The sequence below is a fragment of the Notolepis coatsorum genome, assembly GCF_963971535.1.
Source record: "Notolepis coatsorum genome assembly, chromosome: 10".
Taxonomy (NCBI): domain Eukaryota; kingdom Metazoa; phylum Chordata; class Actinopteri; order Aulopiformes; family Paralepididae; genus Notolepis; species Notolepis coatsorum.
Genome location: NC_140174.1, coordinates 19,796,101 through 19,823,056, shown reverse-complemented (window position 1 = coordinate 19,823,056; position 26,956 = coordinate 19,796,101). Strand labels below are relative to the sequence as shown.

General features: G+C 49.6%; 1 protein-coding gene across 2 annotated transcripts in view; it reads left to right on the top strand.

The window, feature by feature from the left end:
• The first annotated feature begins 191 nt into the window (after positions 1-191).
• LOC311236057 (transmembrane protease serine 9-like) overlaps positions 192-26,956 on the top strand; it is an 83,318-nt gene continuing 56,553 nt past the window's right edge. For both annotated transcript variants that reach the window (XR_014620193.1, XM_084323645.1), the window contains exon 1: positions 192-265. Coding sequence is in view for 1 of the 2 variants with exons in the window: in XM_084323645.1 (XP_084179771.1) it covers positions 211-265 (55 nt within the window). In the remaining variant the exon portion in view is untranslated. The remainder of the gene's footprint in view (positions 266-26,956) is intronic.

The window sequence follows — 26,956 nt, the reverse complement described above, 5'->3', positions numbered from 1 at the left end:
CTGGCCATGTGATTGCATAGTCCCCCCCACCCCCTAGAGTCACTGCATTCCACTCTCAAGTCAACCGCCCCACACAACAACATAAGAAGGAACGAGGAAATTGTCGAGCTTTTATGCTGACATGTGGGAGGGGCTCAATCCAGGACAGGTGACAGGTGAGGTGGGACATTGTATATAAAGAGTGAGTAGGGTGAACTCTGCAGTCACACGATGGCTGTGAGGAGGTTGGTCTACGTGCTGGCAGCGCTGAGTCTCCTGGCTGCAGGTGAGTCAACACAATGAATTGACTGATCACTGCCGCTTTGGGAACGGTTGTCGTTGCTAAAACAACTCGTGACAATATGATGCTTTGGCCTCACAAACACATGGTGGCTCACCTGGCAGGTGATGTGTTCATGTTTGAGACACGGGGGCTCACCTGGTTTCAAGTTTCTTTAATAGTTGTCATACAGAAGTACAGAATACTTTCATACAAAATGCTTCTTACTGTTACGCTCCAGAGACTGTGCTAGACAAGATAGTATCAAATAACATAGTATAGCATGTAATTTAGAAGAAGAAAAAGAGGTCACAGTGTTCGGTATAGACATATGTACAATGTTCTGAGTTACCATATAATATACAATACTATGCAGTGTACTAATGTACAGTACTATATAGTGCAAAGCAGAAATGGGATGAGGTACAGTTTAGGTACAATTTACAGTAAGGTGTACGAGTTGTAGTGCAATCCTTCATCAATAAATATAAAGTGTGGGGAGTGGGTGCTACAGTGTGTTTGTTTAAAGTGAGTGTGTGCTATAAAGTGTGTGGAGTGGGTGCTACAGTGTGTCTGTTTAAAGTGAGTGTGTGCGTGTGGATGTGTGTGCTATGTGCGTTTGGTGGTTGTTGTTGTGTAGTGTTCATTGTTCGTTAAGCAGTCTGATGGCCTGGGGATAGAAGCTTCTTCTGAGTCTTTCTGTGCTCGCCTTGAGACTCCGGTATCGCTTGCCTGACCGCAGCAGTTCAAAGAGGCAGTTGTTCGGGTGACTGGAGTCTTTAATGATTCTCTTAGCCTTGCCCTTGCAACGCTTGTTGTAAATGTTCTGGAGGGTGGGGAGCCCCCTTCCAATTGTGCGTTCGGCTGAACGTGTCACTCTTTGTAGTCTGCTTCGGTCTTGTGCAGTGCTATTCCCAAACCAGGAGGTGATGTTGCCAGTCAAGATGCTCTCTATTGTACATGAGTAGAAGTTCTTAAGGATCTTCTGACTGACTTGGAACTTCCTTAAGCGCCTGAGGAAGTAGAGGCGTTGTCGTGCCTTCTTCACAACACTGTCAATGTGTGTGGTCCATGTCAAGTCCTCGGATATGTAGGCTCCGAGGTACTTAAAGCTGTTGACTCTCTCAACCGGTGCCCCGTCGATGCTGAGGGGGCTGTAGTCCTTGACCCCCGACCTCCTGAAGTCCACAATCATCTCCTTTGTTTTGCTGACGTTCAGGGAGAGGCTGTTTTCCTGGCACCATCCCGCCAGGACCTTGACCTCTTCCAGGTAGGCCATCTCGTCGTTGGCAGAGATCAGGCCCACCACCACTGTGTCGTCAGCAAATTTGATGATTGTATTGCTACTCCGCTGAGCCACACAGTCGTGTGTGTACAGGGAGTAGAGGAGGGGACTCAGAACACAGCCCTGGGGGGCCCCTATGTTGAGGGTGATGGATGAGGAGGTGCAGTTGCCTGCTCTCACCACCTGGGGTCTGCCAGTCAGGAAGTCCAAGACCCACTGGCAGAGGTCATAGTTCAAGCCCAGGTCCCTGAGCTTGGCTATGAGTATGGAGGGGACTATGGTATTGAATGCCGAGCTGTAGTCGATGAATAGCATTCTCACATAGTTCCCCTGCCTCTTGTCCAGGTGTGATGCTGCTGTGTGCAGCACATGGGCTATGGCGTCCTCCGTGACCTGTTGGGGCGGTATGCAAATTGCAGGGGGTCCATGTTGATGGGGAGGGAGGAGCAGATGTAGCCCTTGAGTGAGTGATGTGAGTGAGTGATGTGTTCACCTTTGAGACGCGGGGGCTCATCTGGTGAGTGATGTGTTCACCTTTGAGACGCGGGGGCTCACCTGGTGAGTGATGTATTCACCTTTGAGACGCGGTGGTTCACCTGGTGAGTGATGTGTTCACCTCTGAGACGTGGTGGCTCACCTGGTGAGTGATGTGTTCACCTTTGAGACGCGGTGGCTCACCTGGTGAGTGATGTGTTCACCTCTGAGACGTGGTGGCTCACCTGGTGAGTGATGTGTTCACCTTTGAGACGCGGTGGCTCACCTGGTGGCGTGAACACTTAAGGTAACCTACTTGCGTTCAGCGTTTCGTTCCGCGTTTCTCTGATTGGCCACGACGCCCACGTGACCACGCCTAGCACGCCCCCGCGGCAGAGCGCTCTCCTTCGCGAATACGCTGGTTCAGAACGCAAGCCGCCATCTTTAATGTGTCACATACTGTAGGTCGCATAGGTAATATTAATAGGTTGCCGCGGCATTATGCATTCGTAATCCCCCCTACATAATAACCATGCAGGTTAATCAAGCAACGCTCGCGCAATACCTAGCTTAATAATAAGTAGGCAATTGGCACAAGTGTAAGTATACATTCGTCACTCAGTTTTAATATCGATGGATAGCTCAACTCGTTCGTCAGCTTGCTGTAGAGCCTATGGTCAGTCGGTGACAAGTTCAAATCACTTCAATTTTTTTTTTATTTTTTTTTAAGTTTAATTAATTTATCATCTCTCTATATAAACGTAACTAGCTATTCATATCAATCGAAATAACGTTCATCTCAGATATTTAAACATGGTCCCCAAAATGAATGGAAGCGAATGAGGAGCCTGACACCTGGGAGGAATGGGGGTGTTGCAGCGTTGGGGATGTTTAAAAAATATAATTTAATATATAATATAATATATTATACGGCATGCAAATTTCTCGATTCTGATTGGCTGAAACAGTCATTTTACACGTCTTTATTGGCAACAATCCACGCTGCTGGCCCAGGACCCGCCCACAACCGACCCACATCACATCACTCCGCCGGATCACAAGAAGGTGGCCAATAATATTTACAAATGGATATGTTAATGGCGACTAAACGACTAAATATGAAGCGATTCTGTCAGGGGGAATGTGTTAGCCCTTTAAACAATGTTGGATGATGTAATTGATGGGTCTTGAGGCAATCTAGAACAAAAGAAAAATCGCGGTTTGATTGATAGATTAATTGATTGATTTAAATTTCTACTTCCTTCTTGCTACTGACTGCAGCGTTCTCTCTCACTGTCCGACGCTGGCGTACCCACAAACACACACACACACATACACACACACACACACACACACACACACACACACACACACACACACATACACACACACACGCACACACACACTGTGACACACACACACACACACACACACACACACGCACACACACACACACACACTCCTGTCTGCAACAGCGGGGGAGTCAGACTGAGAGAGAAGCAGCGCTGTTTTAAGTGAGCATGGTCTATTGAATTGATTGATTGGTTGATTGCTAATTTTATTACTGTACCCCTGGTTTCCAACTGGTTAAGTTTAGGCTAAAAGAAATAAATAAAAAAATAGGGCGAAGAAAACGTTTTTTTCCTATGCATTCCCTTAACAATTGTGTGTATTGAGCCGTACTGTATTGTACCCATTCTGCATCTGGTAATAAAATTTTCAATCAATCATTCCAATAATACACAGTTGGATGTGTTAGTTGGTTGGATGCACTTCAAGCTGCTTCCACATGAGGCAACTTCTCTCAATCATTCCAATAATACACAGTTGGATGTGTTAGTTTGGTTGGATGCACTTCAAGCTGCTTCCACATGGAGTTGTGGGAACTACTTTTTCTGGCGGATGGTTTTTTCAATAAATCTTCGATTAATGTGTGTTTATTGTATAGAAATAAGGTTGGATGAATCTGGCAGTTGTATAAAAGCTTTACACCACGTGCAGTCGTGATTTGTGACCAATAAACCATGCCTAGGGGGGTCTAACGACCCTCGGCTGCGCCTCGGGCCTAACAACCACCCCTAGGCATGGTTTATTGGTCACAAACCACTCCTGCGTGTGATGTAATGCTTAAATAATTTGTGCTTCACCTAAGAATTTGGTCAGCAGCCTGCACTGATGTACAGTGTTGTCACGCGAAATAACGTTATGAATAAAAACACGAAATAACATTATATAACGTTGCGTTACAATGTACAGTTTCTAGTTAATCAGTAAGAGTGTACTGTACATACAGAGTTAAGAGTGTACTGTACATACAGAGTTAAGAGTGTACTGTACATACAGAGTTAAGAGTATACTGTACATACAGAGTTAAGTGTGTACTGTACATACAGAGTGTACTGTACAATACATATAGTTAAGTGTACTGTACATACATAGTTAAGTGTGTACTGTACATACAGAGTTAAGTGTACTTGTAACTGCCCCCCGGCTTGGTGTTGAAATAAAGATGCGGTTATGTTTCGTACAGATGCTTTTATTTATTTTCTCTTTTTTCTCTTGCATTTCAGCTTAGCAGTACTGTAGCTTTTCTTTGGTAGTTGCACCGTGTTTGTACAGGTAGTGACGGTTGCATCATTTGCTCCGTTTGCACCCCGTTTGCACCGTTGCACCGTGAAAATTGTCCGGCAGCAGGTGCCTTTGATTAGAATCTACTTCGTGAGTGCACCACTTTATATGTTTATAAATGTTTGGCGGTTACACACATAAATATACAACAACATATCTTCAACAACAGTAATAATAATAATACATTTGAGTGTTCGACATACCTTATTCCGCTTTACCAAGGGTAGTTAATTTAACTGGAGTAAGGTCCTTTTATCATACATATTCGCTGCCTGCTCCGTCGTTATCTCTGAATTACTTCCGCCTTGGTCACACAGGAAGCTGTGACTTTATACTAAAGGAAGACGAGCTCTGCCCCCATGTGGACACTAAATGAAAGTGCACAGGTGGCTCCGAAATATTATTTTCTTAAATAGATAAATAGAGGGCTCAGTATTCTGAGCCAATACAGAGAAATTGATCATCTAGACCAACGCAAATCAAAGCTTACTGACAGTAAAGATGATAGGCATCTTTACCCTTGGCGGTCAGTTACACTCCCACCAAATCCTGCTATGACTGATAAGCACAAAACAATTAATTTAGTCATACAGGATTTCCTTTTAGATTTCACATAGCATCAAAATAATACAATTCAAGCGTTTCTATACTAATTACTCTCGAGGAGGAGTACCAATTTCTGGATCGGTCGCTCGAGGACTGAAGGTCTGGTAGAGTGATCTTTTCGCTCCCCAGTCTGTATTTTTACTCAACGTACTAGACCGTCGCTCTCTGGAATGGCTTCGACGACCCGACATAGTTGCCACTGGCTTCTTGGTAGGTTACTGTCCTTGAGGATGACTATGTCGTTCACCTTGAGGTTACGCCGTGGTACGTGCCACTTCTGGCGTGTAGAAATGTTCAGGAGGTATTCCTTCTTCCAGCGGCTCCAGAATTGTTCAATTAGGTACTGGACTCTGCGCCATCTCTTGGTTGCATACATGTCCTCTTTAACAAATCTCCCAGGGGGTGGAAGAGCGAATTTAGACTTCATCATGACTAGATGGTTTGGTGTTAAGGGTTCTAGCGCCATAGGATCGTTGATACCATCTACTGTCAGTGGTCGGCTGTTTACAATAGCTGTAGCTTCATAGAAGAGTGTTCTAAGAGAGGCGTCATCAAGTCTGCCTGGACACAGAGCGATAGTGGCGTTCAGCACATTTCTTACTGTCCTGATTTGACGTTCCCAGACACCACCTGCATGGCTGGCGGATGGAGCGTTGAAGACAAATTCACACTGTTTCTCTGCTAGAAAGATCTCCAGTAAACTGGCGTCACATTGTTTGAGTGCTTCTTTAAACTGGTTTCTAGCTCCCACGAAGTTAGTACCGTGGTCGCAATGAAGTTGCCGAACAGCTCCTCTGAGGCTGATGAAGCATCTCAAGGCGTTAATGAATGAGTCTGTTGATAAGTCTTCAAGCATCTCGATGTGGACAGCTCGTGAAGCTAGGCAAGTTAGTATCAGGCCATACCTTTTGTACTCCTTTCGAGCCTTTTTAATCAGAAAGGGGCCGAAGCAGTCCATGCCACTGTATGAGAAAGGCGGTGAGTCTTCCACACGCTCTTTAGGGAGTTCAGCCATTTGCTGCTCTTCAGTAGGTCGTTGGAGTTTCCTGCATCGTACACAGTTGTGAATCAGCTTGGCTACTAATTTGCTCCCACCAATGACCCAGAATCCATTTGCTCTCAGTTCCATTTGGGTTTGACTTCGGCCTTGGTGACAAACTTGAGCGTGGTGATGAGCCGTAATTAGCTTGGTGATAGGGCTGTCTTTTGGCAAAATGATGGGATGTTTCATTTCTTGACTGAGGGATGAGCGTCTCAATCTTCCACCCACACAGAGAAGTTCTTGATGCAGAATTGGATCAAGGGAATGAAGAGCACTTGAACTTGGAAGAGCATCTCCTTCCTGGCATCTCTTAATTTCCTGAGAGAAGGCTTGCTGCTGGACAAGCTTGATCACTATTTTGGCAGCTCTTTCTCGTTCTTGACTGTCACCAGTTCGGTGTTGTGTACTTTTCCCGATCCCAGCCTCTTGATTCTTGCGACTACTTTCAGGATCTTTGACCATGAAGAGATCTGATTTAGGCGACTTAGAATGTCTGTACAACTGTTAACTTTGGTTGTGAAAGCTTGGACAGCCTTAACCTCAGGATCGCCTACGAGTAGGTCTGCGAAGGGATTCAGTTTGGGATGTACTTCTTGCTCCCAGAGAAATGTAGGACCCGACATCCAGTTTGTTGAAGGAATGTGAGATGCCTGAAGGCCTCTGGAGGCATGATCTGCCGGGTTCTCTGCTGTTCCGATATAGTGCCATTTGCTTGGGTCAGTGTTTTCTCTTATCAGTTGGACTCTGTTCGCGACGAACACATGGAACCTTCTTGCCTCATTATTGATGTAGCCCAGAACTACTTGTGAATCTGTCCAGAAGAATTCTTCATCGATCTTCATCTGCAGTTCTCTTTTCAGCAACACACTTAATTTGGTTGCGACCACTGCCGCTGAGAGCTCTAGTCGTGGGATGCTTGAGACCTTGGTGGGTGCTACTCTTGCTTTGGCCATCACAAGACTGGAGTGTACTGTATTTTTGTCATTTTTGTACCTGAGGTGGGAACAAGCGCCATACCCCATGCTGCTGGCATCGGCAAAGTGATGCAGTTCCGTCTTGATGATGTTGCCGAAGTCATGTGGGTGATAGCATCTAGGGATTGTGAATTCCTTTAAGTTATGTAGCCCGATCTTCCATTCCTCCCACCGTGGCTTTAAGTCATCTGGCAGTGGATCGTCCCATCTTATGCCTCTGCGGCATAGTTCTTGGAGTATGCGTTTTCCGCTTAGGGTGAATGGGGCAACAAACCCGAGTGGGTCATAAAGAGAGGCGACGATGGAGAGGATTCCTCGACGGGTTGAAGGCTGGTCTTTCATGTTGACATTGAAGCTGAAGGTGTCGTTGTCTATAGACCACTGAAGGCCAAGTGCATGCTCAGTTGGGGTCGCTTCCAGCTTAAGTTCGAGAGGGTCAGTGATTGTTGCTCTTTCTGAGGGTTTCACACAGTCGAGGACGTCTTTGTGGTTAGAGTTGAATTTGTGGAGGCGTAGGCCTCCTCGTTTGCACAATTTTTGTGCCTCGATGATCAGTTTCTTGGCCTCTTCGACTGATGAAACGCTGGCTAACCCATCATCAACGTAGAAGTTCTTCTCAATGAAGGCTGAAGCTGCTGGGTAGTCTTCTCTATGTTGGTGTGCCATGTACCTTAGGCCAAAATTGGCACATCCAGGAGACGAAGCAGCTCCAAAGAGGTGAACTGCCATCCTGTATTCCTGTGGTTCCGTTTCCAAATCACCTTCTCTCCACCACAGGAACTTGAGGTATTTTCGAGAGTCAGGGTGGACGAAGAACTGGTGGAACATTCTTTCCACGTCGCAGATTATGGCCACGTCTTCCTTTCTGAAGCGGCATAGAACTCCTATTAGGGAGTTGATTAAGTCGGGACCGGTCAATAGACAGTCATTTAGGGAAACTGCACAGAATTTAGCTGAGCAGTCAAACACGACCCGTAGCCTGCCAGGCTTTTGAGGGTGGTAAATGCCGTGATGAGGAAGGTACCAAGCGATCTCTCCATATGAAGTGGTATGGTCAAGTTCTGCGTCACCTTTCTCGATGATGTCTTTCATGAAAGCCTTATAGCGTTCGTGATACTCCTTATCCGTCTTTAGCTTCTTCTTTAGAGACTGGAGGCGGACTGTAGCTAGTCTCTTGTTGTTTGGTAGGGATGGTGGGCTGCTACCCTTGAAAGGTAGAGGCATCTCGTAGTGTCCATCTTCTTTCTGTCCGATGTTCTCGCTGAGGAATTGTATGAAGTGAACATCTTCTTGAGACACGTACTTGTCCTCGTAGTTCCTTTCAGAGAAGTCCGACTCAAGTACTTTAAGGACATCTGTTGTAGACGGGGCTGGTATTTCTTTTACTGACACTCTATGTACAAAGCTCTGGCTCCCTTATCGGTCCAGATGAGGGTTAGATGAGCCTATTATGCTCCAGCCAAGCTCTGTCCTCTGTGCAAAAGGTTCGTTTTCACAGCCTGTGATGACTTCGAGTGGAGCTAGCGCTGAGGGACAATCGCATCCTATTAACATACCCACTTCACAGTCTAGAAGTGATGGTAACTTGTTTACGAGATGCTTGAGGTGAGGCCACTGTAGCGCTGTTTTACCAGTAGGAATGTAGGATTTGTCTACTGGGATGAAGCTACGAGTGTAGGCTTGTGGCACTCTGATGTTGTTTGCAAAATGGAGTCCTCTGATTTGTAGGCCGCTGACACTCTTGCTGGTTATAACTGTATTTACAGCAGTCATTGTACTGAGTCTCAGCTTCACAGGTTGACTTTCCACACTTAACTCCTTAAGCAGGTCCTCTAAGATAAACGTTGTATCACTCTGTGTGTCGAGTAGTGCGTAAGTGAGCACCGTTATCTGTGGCTCTTGAACTGAAGACACAAGGACTGGGACAATGCTTGAGGTCGCAGAAGCACATCGGGTTGTAGTGTGAGACACGACTCTGCGGACTTCTTGGCCCCGGTAGTTTGCAGTAGATGTGCCACTCTGGGTTGTCTCTGGTGCTTGTGACCTCTCTTCGTGCAGACACGTTGGATGACGACGGTTGCAGGTGTTGCAGGTATGTCGCCGTTTACAGTCCTTGCTGGAGTGTCCCTTCTTTAGACATCCAAAGCAGAGGTGATTTTGGTAGATGTACGTTCTCTTATCCTCTATAGACCTTGATGCGAAGTTAGTGCATGTAGCAATGCCATGATTCTCATTCTTGCAGATTGGGCAAGGTGGTCTGGCTCTATAGGGTGAATACTGTGTCTCCACGATGTTGCTCTTTATGTGAGTGCTTGTATTCAACGCTCTGGCTCTCTTGGAAAACCTCTCGTCTGAGGCTCTGGAGTTCAACAGTAGTGGGGTAGCGATGGGGTTACAAGCTATTCGTGCCTCTTTGTTCAGAAACTTTGAAAAGTGTGCAAGACTTGGATAGCTTCCAGATTTATCTAGCTCTTCTACGATGATCCTGCTCCATCTTCGCACAATCCACTCAGGTAGTTTCTTGAGCAGTTTGTGGTTCTCTTCACAGTCGTTCAAGATGTCCAGTCCTCGGACATGTGGAATTGCCTCTGTGCATCCCTGTAGGAAGTCTGCAAACTCTCGGAGCGCCAGAGGATCGTTTGTGTTTATCTTAGGCCATCTCATTAGCTTGTCTCTGAACGCCCTTTGTATAATGAAGGGGTTTCCATACCTCTCTTCCAACACTCTCCAGGCACCTTTATATGCTTCTTCGGAGTCTCTGTAAAAGAATCCTTCCACAGACTTACGAGCTTCTCCAGTAAGGTACATTTTCAGATAAAACATCTTATCACTTGTTGGGAGAGGCTTTCGGTGTATCAGGGTCATGAAGGTCATCTTCCAATCAACAAATTTCATAGGGTCACCGTTGAATATTGTTGGTTCTGGTGTAGGTAGGCGATTCATGCTTAATGCACTTGTGATAGCTTCGGCTAGACTGAAGGCCTCTTGGTTTGCCGTCGCGCTGGGAGATGCTTGACGTTGGAATGCTGTAGGATGTAGCGGAGCACTATATTCAGGATTTTGGTGAGCAGTATTTATTTCATGGTCAGTGACTTCTTCTTCTTCGTTGTCTAGATCACTTCCCGAACTGTATGCCCTCACTCGGGCTGCTGCTACCTGGACTTCCTTCTCTGCTTGTAGCTGCTGTAACTTCATCCTCTCCTCCTCCAGCTTACGTCGACTCTGCACCTTCATCTTCTCCATTTCCATCAGCATGGCTGCCTCTTCCCCCTCTAGTTGGAGGAGACTGGTTTGCTGAGCCTGGATCACTTGAATGGCCTTTACCTCTTCTTCTTTAGCCGCGAGTTCAGCTTCCCTCCGCCTGTTTGATGCCTTGGAACGTTGAGAGTGAATTGTTTCAGTATTTGTGTGACCATATACAGATCTGTACTCTTCTTTGTTCAGAGCTATTCTCACCCTCTCCTTCTCAAGTCTTTCATTAAAATCTTCCTCTTTTGTTTCCAGCTGCTTACACACAAGCTCTTGGGTGTCTGTCGTCAGCTGAATACAGGCGTCCATTTTATTTGCGATCTCAGGAGTCGTGGCATGGTTACGTAAAATGGACTCATATAAACTTCTTACTAAGTCACAACTTGCTTGAATGTCTTGTTTTAGTCTTTCAAGTTCTTCTGCTGGACAGAAGGTTCTTAGCTTCCCTCTTGCTTCCTTGGCTATCTTCTTCCACTTCTGATAAGCTTTGTTAAAAGCTTTCTCATTCCTCTTATCCTCCACTTCACGGTTTTCTTTTCCTTTCTCGGTTAGAGTTCTTTGGCGAGCACCTGTTCTGTTCTGTTCCAACTCCAAGAGGTTGCCAGCTTCGTCTTCTTGGGCCGACATTGTGCTTGATCACATACACTCAAAATATCAAATAACTAGATGGTATTTAAGAGTTCCACTTGCTGGGATGGATATCAGACAGCATAATATTCATTAAACATACAGGAGTTGCCACACGTCCGTGGTATTGCTGGGATGGATACCAGACAGCATGAGGGTAATTAGATATACAGAAGTTGCCACACATCCGTGGTATTGCTGGGATGGATACCAGACAGCATAGGGTTAATTAGATATACAGGAGTTGCCACACATCCGTGGGTTTGCTGGGATGGATACCAGACAGCATAGGGTTAATTAGATATACAGGAGTTGCCACACATCCGTGGGTTTGCTGGGATGGATACCAGACAGCATAGGGTTAATTAGATATACAGGAATTGCCACACATCCGTGGTATTGCTGGGATGGATACCAGACAGCATAGGGTTAATTAGATATACAGGAGTTTCCACACGTCCGTGGGTTTGCTGGGATGGATACCAGACAGCATAAGGTTAACTCAGTAGGCTCATTCTTCCTTCTCTTCATACATGTTGTTGTGAAGGGCCAGATTAAACCGAATATATATATTTATTTATATATATTTAATTGTATTTGTATATTCTCTAATATTCCCTGATATCCCTTGTATATTCCTTGTACAATATGCATTGAATATCCATTCTAGCCTACTGAACATCCCATAATAGTCTCCATTCTACTATTGGTCGAGACCTTGGTGCCAGGCTGCCATACCCCCCAGACCCAGTTCAAACGTACCGCTCAACATGTACGAACAAGTCCTAGTTCCGCGTAGGAATCTGGCTACCGCACCACTAATGGTACTATTTGTTCATAGTGCGTATATATACTGCGCTACTAAAGTAGGACTTCCTTTTTAGTCCAGTTTCTTACCCTCCCATAGAGTGACAGACGTAAAGCCTCCCCGCGACGCCACGTGTGGGAGTAAGGCCAAGTTCGGCCTACCATCGGTATTGAGACATCGTGTATATTAATATTTGAATAGTCATATTTGGCACTATATCGTCGAGTTGGACGTAGTCTATTAAGCTAATAATAGTCTATTCATATGTAGTGCTTCGTGCGGTGAGAATACTATCGTAGTCAGCACCCCCATCGTTTCGGGTAGAACTGGCTGCTTATCCAGGGTGGCCGACCCCATGTGAGGCTGCACCCGAGGAGCCCCAGAGCCGACGAGCGAGTGGACCTGCATACCGGATTATTCTACCGACGACAGCCCGCCTTCCCAGGCACGGATTATGCTTTGTATACAGTGATTATTCTATGGATAAAGACCAACACTGCCGTGTGTTGGAAACCCCCCCCCCGGAGAGGACGACAGGTGAGGAGACGCTCTACACGACGAGGTCGCTTCACGTCTCTCCATCGTGGACCGGAGGAAGCCGGCCCACAGAGAGTCCAACTGCTTTCATCTGTGGATCGAGGATCGCTGAGGCACCGAGCCGCACAACCGTGGGTTCTCCCAGGATACCCTCGGCCAGACGGATACAGCCAGACTCTACCCCCCCCCCCCTTCTCCAGTTGTCTTACAAGCGACCGGAATTCCCCCCTAGTGTATCCAGTTCTATAATCATTAAAGTATCATTGCTATTATTCCTTAAATATTCCAGGTTGTACATTTACCGCCTGCGCCACCAGAGATTGGACGTTCTCTATTGATATACCAACGAATACTCATTTGCCATAAAAGTGCATCCTATTTCAAATCATAAATGTAATTAAGTGATTGCTCTACATACCTTTTGCTATGTATTAATTATTATTAAACGCAGACTTTCGACTTGGTACATTTGTGTTGGATCGTTTCATCTACGTGGGAGTGTTTACCATAATTATTTATGCCTAGTACTGGGTGGCCAGAGTCTAAAGTACAAGAGGTAGTGGTAGTAAGTATCATATCTAACAATACAGTCAGGGAATTGTACCCCTCAGTTACAATTGGTCCTTCGAGCCGGATGGTAATTAGTGTAATATTAATATAGTGTTATTAATATTGAAATGGCCTATGATGAACACTCCACGAAACGATCCTCCTAACCAACGCCCGCAGCGCGAACGACGGCTCCCTCAGTACTTAGAGGCTTACGCTGTCAGTCAACAACCTAGTCTTCTACTAACAGTAAACGCGGTTGTTGTGAAGGGCCAGATTAAACCGAATATATATATTTATTTATATATATATATTTAATTGTATTTGTATATTCTCTAATATTCCCTGATATCCCTTGTATATTCCTTGTACAATATGCATTGAATATCCATTCTAGCCTACTGAACATCCCATAATAGTCTCCATTCTACTATTGGTCGAGACCTTGGTGCCAGGCTGCCATACCCCTCAGACCCAGTTCAAACGTACCGCTCGACATGTACGAACAAGTCCTAGTTCCGCGTAGGAATTTGGCTACCGCACCACTAATGGGACTATTTGTTCATAGTGCGTATATATACTGCGCTACTAAAGTAGGACTTTCTTTTCAGTCCAGTTTCTTACCCTCCAATAGAGTCACAGACGTAAAGCCTCCCCGCGATGCCACGTGTGGGAGTAAGGCCAAGTTCGCCTACCATCGGTATTGAGACATCGTGTATATTAATATTTGAATAGTCATATTTGGCACTATATCGTCGAGTTGGACGTAGTCTATTAAGCTAATAATAGTCTGTTAATATATAGTGCTTCGTGCGGTGAGAATACTACCGTAGTCAGTACCCCATCGTTTCGGGCAGAGAACTGGCTGCTTACCCAGGGTGGTTGACCCTATGTGAAGCTGCACCCGAGGAGCCCCAGAGCCGACGAGCGAGTGGACCTGTATACCGGATTATTCTACCGACGACAGCCCGCCTTCCCAGGCACGGATTATGCTTTGGATGCTTTGATTATTCCATGGATAAAGACCCCCGACACTGCCGTGTGTTGGAACCCCCCCCCCCTGGAGAGGACGCAAGGTGAGGAGACGCTCTGCAAGACGAGGTCTCTTCACGTCTCTCCCCCGTGGACCGGAGAGAGCCGGCCCACAAAGAGTCCACCTGCTTTCATCTGTGGTCCAAGGATCGCCGGCGCATTGAACGGCACTACAGTGGGTTCACCTGGGATACCCTTGGCCGGACGAGGCAGCTGGATTCTACCCCCCCCCCCCCCTCCTACTCCTGTCGGCTTACAAGCGACCGGATTAACCCCCTCTAGTGTATCCAGCCTATAATCATTAAAGTATCATTGCTGTTATTCCTTAACTATTCCAGGTCGTATATTTACCACCTGCGCCTTCAGAGATTGGACATTCTCTATTGATATACCGACGAATACTCCTTGCCATAAAAGTGCATACTATTTCAATTCATAAATGTAATTAAGTGATTAAGTGCTTATTCTACACACCATCGCTGTGTAGGAAATAAAGACCTGTTTCTAATTCGTACATTTGTGTTGGATCCGTTTCATCTACGTGAGAGTGTTCATGATAATATATTTATGCCGTGTACTGGGTGGCCGAATATTAAGTACAAAGGTAGTGGTAGTAAGTATCATATCTAGTAATACAGTCAGGGAATTGTACCCCTCAGTTACAATTGGTCCTTCGAGCCGGATGGTAATTAGTGTAATATTAATATAGTGTTATTAATATTGAAATGGCCTATGATGAACACTCCACGAAACGATCCTCCTAACCAACGCCTGCAGCGCGAACGACGGCTCCCTCAGTACTTAGAGGCTTACGCTGTCAGTCAACAACCTAGTCTTCTACTAACAGTAAACGCGGTAAAACTAGAAAGTAAAAGTATGTCTAACCCCAACGCCCAGACTACCCCGACCATAGAGGCCCCTACGGGCTCTAATGTAACTGACCAAGTTCATGGTGGGGACCAGTGGGAACCAGACATGACTTCACACCCCGCCAGTACTGAAGAAGTAGTCCCCGATGAGTCCCGGGAGGAATACAACGCTACCGAGAGAGAACTCGGCACGGAAGAAGACGGGGAGAGCACCGTGGAGATAGAGCTCCAAGGCTCCGCAAGGAGTACCCCGAGGGAAGGCTCCCCTATACAACCGCCTTCTCCCAGCGAGGCAGAGAGGACCCTACAGCAGGCATTCCTCGTCAGCCTGAAAGCCTCTACTGAACGCGATAGACTCCAGGGTGAACGCGATCGATTGCAGCTACAGCAACGGAGCGAAGAAGAGCACATACGCCTGGAAATAAGACGCATTCAGATGGAAGAGAATGTGGCCCGAGAACGAGCCGGTGCTCAACGGGACGCAGCGCGCGACAGACAGCAGTCGCAACTAATAGAACAGCTGATCAGACGGACAACACCCTCTCCCTCCGCCAGAGGCTCCAGGAACTCGTCTAGACACACCTCCAGGGCGGCATCCCCTAGCCGAGTAAACAACCCTGAACTTGACCAACAGACGAGGTCTATACCCCCCACAGACCACCTCCCCCCACCGGTCCAAGCGAGACCTAGCAACCGGGAAGGAGCAGCATATCCTGTGGAGAGGCTAAACCAGAGACTACAAGCACTGGATGACCTAACTGAAGACGAAGAGGAAGAGGAGGAGAACCACGCCCGAAGACAGCACAGTACTCTACCGGACCAGGAGGTCCGGTACAGCCCAGGCTATACTCCCGCGGAGCTGCGCTACAGACCCCCGACTCTATACACGGGTGAGCACGACGCACGACCCGCACCGAGGAACAGCACCTGGACAAGCGGGCCATGGTACACTGCCGGTACCAGCCCATACCAAGGAGCGGGAGGAGACTCGCCTAGGAGGCCTCTCCCCCAACGCTCGCCGATGTATCCACAGTCAGCGTCATACATTGGCACGCCTATGGTACCCGACTTCACCCAAGAGAACCGGGCCCAGTATACAGAACTCTGCATGTGTCTGGAGACCATGTTGGTGGATGTATTGGATGAACGCCACAAATACGCCATCCTACTGCAGCACTTAAAGGTGCCCCGCGCACATAATATAGCGCTCGCCTACGCGACTTCCACCACCCCATACACAGCAGCGCTGGTAGCATTGGACCAGAGGTATGGGCGCATATGGGATTACGTGATCCAGGAGATCCGACACATCGACCGCTTACCCCCAGCAATAGACAATCGAGCACTGGACGACCTGTCCATCAGAGTGCAGTCCCTGGTAGGGATGTTGGGAGCGCAAAGAGAGAAGGGGAAGTATGAACTTTACGCCAACTCAAATGTGGAAAGGATTCTGGAGAAGCTGCCGCCCGCTCGTCAGGAGCGCTTTAGGCGGCAGAGGGACCACAGAGACCCGAATGGCCCCGAACCGAACCTCCTCGATCTAGCAGACTTCCTGGCGAGAGAAGTCAGCAGCCTACGGCTAGATACATTCGGACGGAGCACCCCTGGCTCCAGAGAAGGAACCAGACGACTAAATGATGGAAGAAGATCGGTGACTGTGATGCACCAATCGGAGTCAGTACCGAGCAGCAGGAGCCACAGTACCCCCTCCAGAACGGAGAAGTGGAAGATAGTGTGCCCCTACTGTGAGAAAGAACACTGGCTAGCGCAATGTGACTCCTTCCCCAAGCTGAACGCGGAGGAAGCAGGTCAATGGATAAAGTCCAACAAGCGCTGTTTTCGCTGTGCGCGCTCACACATGGCAGCCGAATGCCGCTTAAAGAAAAGGTGCACCAAGTGCGATGGAGCCCATCTGGACATACTTCACGACAGTAACAGACGGCGCCCTTCACCTGCACCATCCAGCCGCAAAGCGAGCGTCATGTACATCGATCCCGCCAGCAGCAGTGGAGCCCGAGTACTCCTAAAAGTAGTGCGTGTGACACTAAGCTACCAGAATAAAGTCCTGGACACTTACGCCGTCCTCGATGACGGGTCAGAGAAGACCCTGCTGCTCGCCTCCGCTGCGGCCCAGCTAGGGCTGCGGGGAAGCGAAACCCAAATGACAATTCGGACAATAAGACGAGATTTGAAGACGATAAAGGGCGAGAATGTCTCATTCTCTATCGCAGCAAGCGGCCAGCCTGAGCGACGGTACCAGATTGCAGACGCTTTCACCAGCCAAGAAATAGGACTGTCGCGGTACACATACCCCGTCGCCAAGCTGATGGAGAAATATGCACATTTGCGCAAGTTACCGATCCCGCTCATAGACAATGCTATGCCGACCCTGTTGATAGGCTCCGACCATGCAGACCTCATTGTCCCGATAGACCGGGTTCATACCGGACCCCGAGGCTGTCCTGCAGCAGTCGAGACCCGTTTGGGATGGACTCTCCAAGGCCCGCTCGCCAAATCTCTCAACCGAAGTACAGCCACTAGATGTCTCCACTCCCGAGTCACAGAGGGAGAAACCGCACTCCTGCAACACGTAGAGCGGCTATGGACCCTAGAACAAATGCCCTTTAAGAACGGAAAGAAAGACATTCGCTCTAAAGATGACATTTACGCCATTCACCTCCTCGAGACAGGGACCAAGAGAGTCCCGGTCAACGGCGTGTTGAGATACGCCACGCCACTCCTGCGGCGAGAAGGAATGCCTACTTTCCACGCCAAGACAGACGCCACAGAACGGTACCTGCTGAACACGGAGCGGCGCTTAGCCAAGAACCCCGCCCAAGAGAGTGTATACCGCGCTGAGATTGAGAAGCTCATCACAGCGGGACACGTCACAAAGATGGACATTAAAGAGGCTGACCAGACCACTGAATCGTGGTACGTGCCCCACCACAAGGTCCATCACAACGGTAAAGACCGCATAGTATTTAACTGCAGCTACCAGATCGGATCCCAAAATCTGAATAAAGAGTTACTGCCCGGTCCCACACTCGGCCCCTCCCTACTCGGCGTTCTACTCCGCTTCCGCCAGGAAAAGGTGGCCATCAGCGGGTACATTAAAGGAATGTTCCTGCAGGTGAGATTAGTAGAGGCGGACAAGCCCCTGTTACGGTTCCTATGGAGAGAGAAGCCAGGAGATGAGCACCCAGCCATCTACCAATGGGAAGTCCTCCCCTTCGGAACGACGTGCAGCCCCTGCTGTGCGACATTTGCACTACAGAAACATGTAGCAGAGGACCCAGCAGCGGACGAAGAGGTCCGACACAGCGTAAAGAACAGCTTCTACGTAGACAACTGTCTACAAAGCCTTTCAACCCAGGAAGAAGCCGAGGCTCTCCTGATTAAACTCCGCGCCTCATTGATCAAAGGCGGCTTTGATCTCAGGCAGTGGGCCAGCAGCGATCCGCAAGTACTGCGCAGCCTCTCCTCCGAGGACAAGGCAGCCAGCAGCGAGACCTGGATGGCTACAATCCCGGGAGAAGCCCAGGAGATGACCCTGGGATTGGTGTGGCGATTCAAAACAGATTCGCTTCACTACAGACACAAGCCCCTGACTACGGAGCAGGGAAGGCCGGCGGCGGTGCCGACCACCAGACGGAGTGTGTACACAACACTCGCCCGACAATATGACCCGCTAGGATGTATTCTACCGTACACCACCAGGGCAAAAATGATTGTACGAGCATTGTGGGACAAGGACCAGGGCTGGGACGACCCCATTCCCGCACACCTTGCATCCACCTGGAGAGAGTGGGAGATGGAGCTCCACTCACTCCCAGGCGTTAATATGCGCCGAAGCTACTTCCCACCCACGGTGAGGCCAGAGACATGTAAAATGGACTTACACGTCTTCAGTGACGCCTCAGAGGTCGCATACGGATCAGTAGCCTACTTGCGGGCCCAAGACCAGGGGGGAGAGATCTACACAGCATTTGTCCTCGCCCGCTCGAGAATAGCCCCACGCAAGCAACAATCTATCCCACGTCTAGAGCTCTGCGCAGCCCTAGCCGGAGCGCACCTAGCCACGCTCATCCAACGTGAGCTCACCATACCGGTGTCTAGAACAATCCTGTGGTCAGATTCCACGACGGTACTCGCCTGGATCAAATCGGACTCATGCAAGTACAAAGTCTTCGTGGGAGTCAAATTCACCGAGATTCAAGACTTAACCGAAGAGTTAACCGGAGAAACAGAGTGGCGCTACGTTGATACAAAACAGAACCCAGCTGACGTCATCACCCGGGGGATGCCCCTGGATGACCTCACCCGTCGCAATGTCTACAGTGACGGCCCCGCATTCCTAAGACTCCCGGAAGGACAGTGGCCCATGCCTATCCCGAGGGAAGCAAGTCCAGAGGAGGTGGAAATTAAGAAGTCTGTGTTCTGTGGATTGAGCACCGTAGCCTCCACCGACCCTAACATAAACGATTGCACGTCCATAGAGAGTGCACAACAAAGAACATTCCTGCGGTACCACCCGGAGTGCAAGTCCCCCGCTGATATGTCAGCAGCTAACTACGAGGAAGCAGAATTGCTTCTACTGCAGCGAGCCCAGAGAGACTCGTTCCCCGATGAATTGGCCTGTCTACAGGGAGGAAAGCCCGTCCCATCCGACAGCAGATTAATTCACCTGGCCCCCGAGAGCGACGCTCACACCCTCATCAGAGTGGGTGGTCGCCTACGCAGAGCCCCCAATCTACCGGATGACATTAAATACCCGATCGTATTGAACAGCCGACACAAGGTCACAGAGCTGATTATAAAGAAATACGATGAGGATGTACATCACGCAGGAGCAGAAAGAGTCTTCGCGGAAATCAGACGTCGTTACTGGATCCTACAAGGAAGAGAGGCGGTACGACGCTTCCAACGAACATGTCTAGACTGCCGCAAGTGGCGCGCGCAGCCCAGCATACCAAGGATGGCTGACCTTCCTCCATGTCGCCTCCGAATCGGTGACAAGCCATTCCACTCAACGGGTATGGACTGCTTTGGCCCGCTGCACATAAAGAAAGGAAGAGGAACCGAGAAGCGGTGGGGTATTGTATTCAAATGCATGACCACCAGAGCGATACACATCGAGCTTCTCCCGACCATGAACACAGACTCATTCCTTATGGCCTTCCGTAGATTCACATCACGGAAAGGAAGACCGTCTACCCTATTGTCCGATCATGGGACAAACTTCAAAGGCGGCGAAAGAGAGCTGAGAGAGAGCTTCCAAGCTATGGGCCCAGAACTTAAGACCCACCTCGCTCCAGCACAGGTTGATTTCCAATTCAACCCCCCAAACGCACCCCACTTCGGTGGCACTTGGGAACGAGAAGTGCGCTCCATAAAGACAGCCCTGTACGCAGTACTTGGGGCCCAGACTGTGGCGGAAGAAGTCCTAATGACAGTCCTCACGGAGATTGAGGGAGTACTTAACTCGAAGCCCCTCGGATATGTCTCCAGTGATGTGGCGGATATCGACCCAGTTACCCCCAACATACTCCTGATGGGGCGGCTAGATCCCACATTACCCCAGACCATGTACCGGCCTGAAGAAGCGAACGGCCGACGAATGTGGAGGTACAGCCAAGTATTAGCCGACAAGTTTTGGAACAGTTTCCTACTGCACTACCTACCGTCTCTACAGACCCGCCAGAAGTGGGTAAAGGAGAGAGACAATTTGACAGAAGGAACAGTCGTCATGATTATTGATCAATCACTGCCCAGAGCTATGTGGCCGGCCGGCCGCGTAAGCAAAGTGATCACCGGTGCCGACGGCAAGGTCCGAGCAGCTGAAGTGCTCGTCCAGGGTCGCACTTACACCCGTCCCGTGGCAAGGCTCATAGAACTGCCTCGACTCCCAGACACAATCGATGATGACCATGACCCTACAACCCTATGACTTTGTGAAGTTGACTGACCCCTACAGCAAACCCTTATGTGTAAATAGACAACGCGATTAATCTGTCTCTGTTTAACTGATTAGGTCTGGGACCTATTCAGGGGGTGGCTGTTGTGAAGGGCCAGATTAAACCGAATATATATATTTATTTATATATATATATTTAATTGTATTTGTATATTCTCTAATATTCCCTGATATCCCTTGTATATTCCTTGTACAATATGCATTGCATATCCATTCTAGCCTACTGAACATCCCATAATAGTCTCCATTCTACTATTGGTCGAGACCTTGGTGCCAGGCTGCCATACCCCTCAGACCCAGTTCAAACGTACCGCTCGACATGTACGAACAAGTCCTAGTTCCGCGTAGGAATTTGGCTACCGCACCACTAAGGGGACTATTTGTTCATAGTGCGTATATATACTGCGCTACTAAAGTAGGACTTTCTTTTCAGTCCAGTTTCTTACCCTCCAATAGAGTCACAGACGTAAAGCCTCCCCGCGACGCCACGTGTGGGAGTAAGGCCAAGTTCGCCTACCATCGGTATTGAGACATCGTGTATATTAATATTTGAATAGTCATATTTGGCACTATATCGTCGAGTTGGACGTAGTCTATTAAGCTAATAATAGTCTGTTAATATATAGTGCTTCGTGCGGTGAGAATACTAACGTAGTCAGTACCCCATCGTTTCGGGCAGAGAACTGGCTGCTTACCCAGGGTGGTTGACCCTATGTGAAGCTGCACCCGAGGAGCCCCAGAGCCGACGAGCGAGTGGACCTGTATACCGGATTATTCTACCGACGACAGCCCGCCTTTCCAGGCACGGATTATGCTTTGGATGCTTTGATTATTCCATGGATAAAGACCCCCGACACTGCCGTGTGTTGGAACCCCCCCCCCTGGAGAGGACGCAAGGTGAGGAGACGCTCTGCAAGACGAGGTTTCTTCACGTCTCTCCCCCGTGGACCGTAGAGAGCCGGCCCACAAAGAGTCCACCTGCTTTCATCTGTGGTCCAAGGATCGCCGGCGCATTGAACGGCACTACAGTGGGTTCACCTGGGATACCCTTGGCCGGACGAGGCAGCTGGATTCTACCCCCCCCCCCCTCCTACTCCTGTCGGCTTACAAGCGACCGGATTAACCCCCTCTAGTGTATCCAGCCTATAATCATTAAAGTATCATTGCTGTTATTCCTTAACTATTCCAGGTCGTATATTTACCACCTGCGCCTTCAGAGATTGGACATTCTCTATTGATATACCGACGAATACTCCTTGCCATAAAAGTGCATACTATTTCAATTCATAAATGTAATTAAGTGATTAAGTGCTTATTCTACACACCATCGCTGTGTAGGAAATAAAGACCTGTTTCTAATTCGTACATTTGTGTTGGATCCGTTTCATCTACGTGAGAGTGTTCATGATAATATATTTATGCCGTGTACTGGGTGGCCGAATATTAAGTACAAAGGTAGTGGTAGTAAGTATCATATCTAGTAATACAGTCAGGGAATTGTACCCCTCAGTTACAGCGGTAAAACTAGAAAGTAAAAGTATGTCTAACCCCAACGCCCAGACTACCCCGACCATAGAGGCCCCTACGGGTTCTAATGTAACTGACCAAGCTCACGGTGGGGACCAGTGGGAACCAGACATGACTTCACACCCCGCCAGTACTGAAGAAGTAGTCCCCGATGAGTCCCGGGAGGAATACAACGCTACCGAGAGAGAACTCGGCACGGAAGAAGACGGGGAGAGCACCGTGGAGATAGAGCTCCAAGGCTCCGCAAGGAGTACCCCGAGGGAAGGCTCCCCTATACAACCGCCTTCTCCCAGCGAGGCAGAGAGGACCCTACAGCAGGCCTTCCTCATCAGCCTGAACGCCGCTGCTGAACGCGACCGACTGCAGATCCAGCAGCGGAGCGAAGAAGAGCATATACGTCTAGAAATAAGACGCATTCAGATGGAAGAGAATGTGGCCCGAGACCGAGCAGACAGCCAGCGAGCAGCTGCTGGTGCTCTACGGGACGCAGAGCGCGACAGACAGCAAGCGCAACTAATAGAACAGCTGATCAGACGGACAACACCCTCTCCCTCCGCCAGAGGCTCCAGGAACTCGTCTAGACACACCTCCAGGGCGGCATCCCCTAGCCGAGTAAACAACCCTGAACTTGACCAACAGACGAGGTCTATACCCCCCACAGACCACCTCCCCCCACCGGTCCAAGCGAGACCTAGCAACCGGGAAGGAGCAGCATATCCTGTGGAGAGGCTAAACCAGAGACTACAAGCACTGGATGACCTGACTGAAGACGAAGAGGAAGAGGAGGAGAACCACGCCCGACGACAGCACAGTACTCTACCGGACCAGGAGGTCCGGTACAGCCCAGGCTATACTCCCGCGGAGCTGCGCTACAGACCCCCGACTCTATACACGGGTGAGCACGACGCACGACCCGTACCGAGGAACAGCACCTGGACAAGCGGGCCATGGTACACTGCCGGTACCAGCCCATACCAAGGAGCGGGAGGAGACTCGCCTAGGAGGCCTCTCCCCCATCGCTCGCCGATGTATCCACAGTCAGCGTCATACATTGGCACGCCTATGGTACCCGACTTCACCCAAGAGAACCGGGCCCAGTATACCGAACTCCGCATGTGTCTGGAGACCATGTTGGTGGATGTATTGGATGAACGCCATAAATACGCCATCCTACTGAAGCACTTAAAGGTACCCCGCGCACATAATATAGCGCTCGCCTACGCGACTTCCACCACCCCATACACAGCAGCGCTGGTAGCATTGGACCAGAGGTATGGGCGCATATGGGATTACGTGATCCAGGAGATCCGACACATCGACCGCTTACCCCCAGCAATAGACAATCGAGCACTGGACGACCTGTCCATCAGAGTGCAGTCCCTGGTAGGGATGTTGGGAGCGCAGAGAGAGAAGGGGAGGCATGAACTTTACGCCAACTCAAATGTGGAAAGGATCTTGGAGAAGCTGCCGCCCGCTCGACAGGAGCGTTTTAGGCGGCAGAGAGACCACCGAGACCCAAATGGCCCCGAACCGAACCTCCTCGATCTAGCAGACTTCCTGGCGAGAGAAGTCAGCAGCCTACGGCTAGATACATTCGGACGGAGCACCCCTGGCTCCAGAGAAGGAACCAGACGACTAAATGATGGAAGAAGATCGGTGACTGTGATGCACCAATCGGAGTCAGTACCGAGCAGCAGGAGCCACAGTACCCCCTCCAGAACGGAGAAGTGGAAGATAGTGTGCCCCTACTGTGAGAAAGAACACTGGCTAGCGCAATGTGACTCCTTCCCCAAGCTGAACGCGGAGGAAGCAAGTCAATGGATAAAGTCCAACAAGCGCTGTTTTCGCTGTGCGCGCTCACACATGGCAGCCGAATGCCGCTTAAAGAAAAGGTGCACCAAGTGCGATGGAGCCCATCTGGACATACTTCACGACAGTAACAGAAGGCGCCCTTCACCCGCACCATCCAGCAGCAAAGCGAGCGTCATGTACACCGATCCCGCCAGCAGCAGTGGAGCCCGAGTACTCCTAAAAGTAGTGCGTGTGACACTAAGCTACCAGAATAAAGTCCTGGACACTTACGCCGTCCTCGATGACGGGTCAGAGAAGACCCTTCTGCTCGCCTCCGCTGCGGCCCAGCTAGGGCTGCGGGGAAGCGAAACCCAAATGACAATTCGGACAATAAGACGAGATTTGAAGACGATAAAGGGCGAGAATGTCTCATTCTCTATCGCAGCAAGCGGCCAGCCTGAGCGACGGTACCAGATTACAGACGCTTTCACCAGCCAAGAAATAGGACTGTCGCGGTACACATACCCCGTCGCCAAGCTGATGGAGAAATATGCACATCTGCGCAAGTTACCGATCCCGCTCATAGACAATGCTATGCCGACCCTGTTGATAGGCTCCGACCATGCAGACCTCATTGTCCCGATAGACCGGGTTCATACCGGACCCCGAGGCTGTCCTGCAGCAGTCGAGACCCGTTTGGGATGGACTCTCCAAGGCCCGCTCGCCAAATCTCTCAACCGAAGTACAGCCACTAGATGTCTCCACTCCCGAGTCACAGAGGGAGAAACCGCACTCCTGCAACACGTAGAGCGGCTATGTACCTTGGAACAAATGCCCTTTAAGAACGGAAAGAAAGACATTCGCTCTAAAGATGACATTTACGCCATTCACCTCCTCGAGACAGGGACCAAGAGAGTCCCGGTCAATGGCGTGTTGAGATACGCCACGCCACTCCTGCGGCGAGAAGGAATGCCTACTTTCCACGCCAAGACAGATGCCACAGAACGGTACCTGCTGAACACGGAGCGGCGCTTAGCCAAGAACCCCGCCCAAGAGAGTGTATACCGCGCTGAGATTGAGAAGCTCATCACAGCGGGACACGTCACAAAGATGGACATTAAAGAGGCTGACCAGACCACTGAATCGTGGTACGTGCCTCACCACAAGGTCCATCACAACGGTAAAGACCGCATAGTATTTAACTGCAGCTACCAGATCGGATCCCAAAATCTGAATAAAGAGTTACTGCCCGGTCCCACACTCGGCCCCTCCCTACTCGGCGTTCTACTCCGCTTCCGCCAGGAAAAGGTGGCCATCAGCGGGGACATTAAAGGAATGTTCCTGCAGGTGAGATTAGTAGAGGAGGACAAGCCCCTGTTACGGTTCCTATGGAGAGAGAAGCCAGGAGATGAGCACCCAGCCATCTACCAATGGGAAGTCCTCCCCTTCGGAACGACGTGCAGCCCCTGCTGTGCTACATTTGCACTACAGAAACATGTAGCAGAGGACCCAGCAGCGGACGAAGAGGTCCGACACAGCGTAAAGAACAGCTTCTACGTAGACAACTGTCTACAAAGCCTTTCAACCCAGGAAGAAGCCGAGGCTCTCCTGATTAAACTCCGCGCCTCATTGATCAAAGGCGGCTTTGATCTCAGGCAGTGGGCCAGCAGCGATCCGCAAGTACTGCGCAGCCTCTCCTCCGAGGACAAGGCAGCCAGCAGCGAGACCTGGATGGCTACAATCCCGGGAGAAGCCCAGGAGATGACCCTGGGATTGGTGTGGCGATTCAAAACAGATTCGCTTCACTACAGACACAAGCCCCTGACTACGGAGCAGGGAAGGCCGGCGGCGGCGCCGACCACCAGACGGAGTGTGTACACAACACTCGCCCGACAATATGACCCGCTAGGATGTATTCTACCGTACACCACCAGGGCAAAAATGATTGTACGAGCATTGTGGGACAAGGACCAGGGCTGGGACGACCCCATTCCCTTGCATCCACCTGGAGAGAGTGGGAGATGGAGCTCCACTCACTCCCAGGCGTTAATATGCGCCGAAGCTACTTCCCACCCACGGTGAGGCCAGAGACATGTAAAATGGACTTACACGTCTTCAGTGACGCCTCAGAGGTCGCATACGGATCAGTAGCCTACTTGCGGGCCCAAGAAGAGGGGGGAGAGATCTACACAGCATTTGTCCTCGCCCGCTCGAGAATAGCCCCACGCAAGCAACAATCAATCCCATGTCTAGAGCTCTGTGCAGCCCTAGCCGGAGCGCACCTAGCCACGCTCATCCAACGTGAGCTCACCATACCGGTGTCTAGAACAATCCTGTGGTCAGATTCCACGACAGTACTCGCCTGGATCAAATCGGACTCATGCAAGTACAAAGTCTTCGTGGGAGTCAGAGTCACCGAGATTCAAGACTTAACCGAAGAGTTAACCGGAGAAACAGAGTGGCGCTACGTTGATACAAAACAGAACCCAGCTGACGTCATCACCCGGGGAATGCCCCTAGATGACCTCACCCGTCGCAATGTCTACAGTGACGGCCCAGCATTCCTAAAGCTCCCGGAAGGAGAGTGGCCCACGCCTATCCCGAGGGAAGCCAGTCAAGAGGAGGCTGAGAATAAGAAACCTATGTTCTGTGGATTGAGCACTGTTATCTCCGCAGACCCCAACATAGATGATTGCACTACCATAGAGAGTGCACAACACAG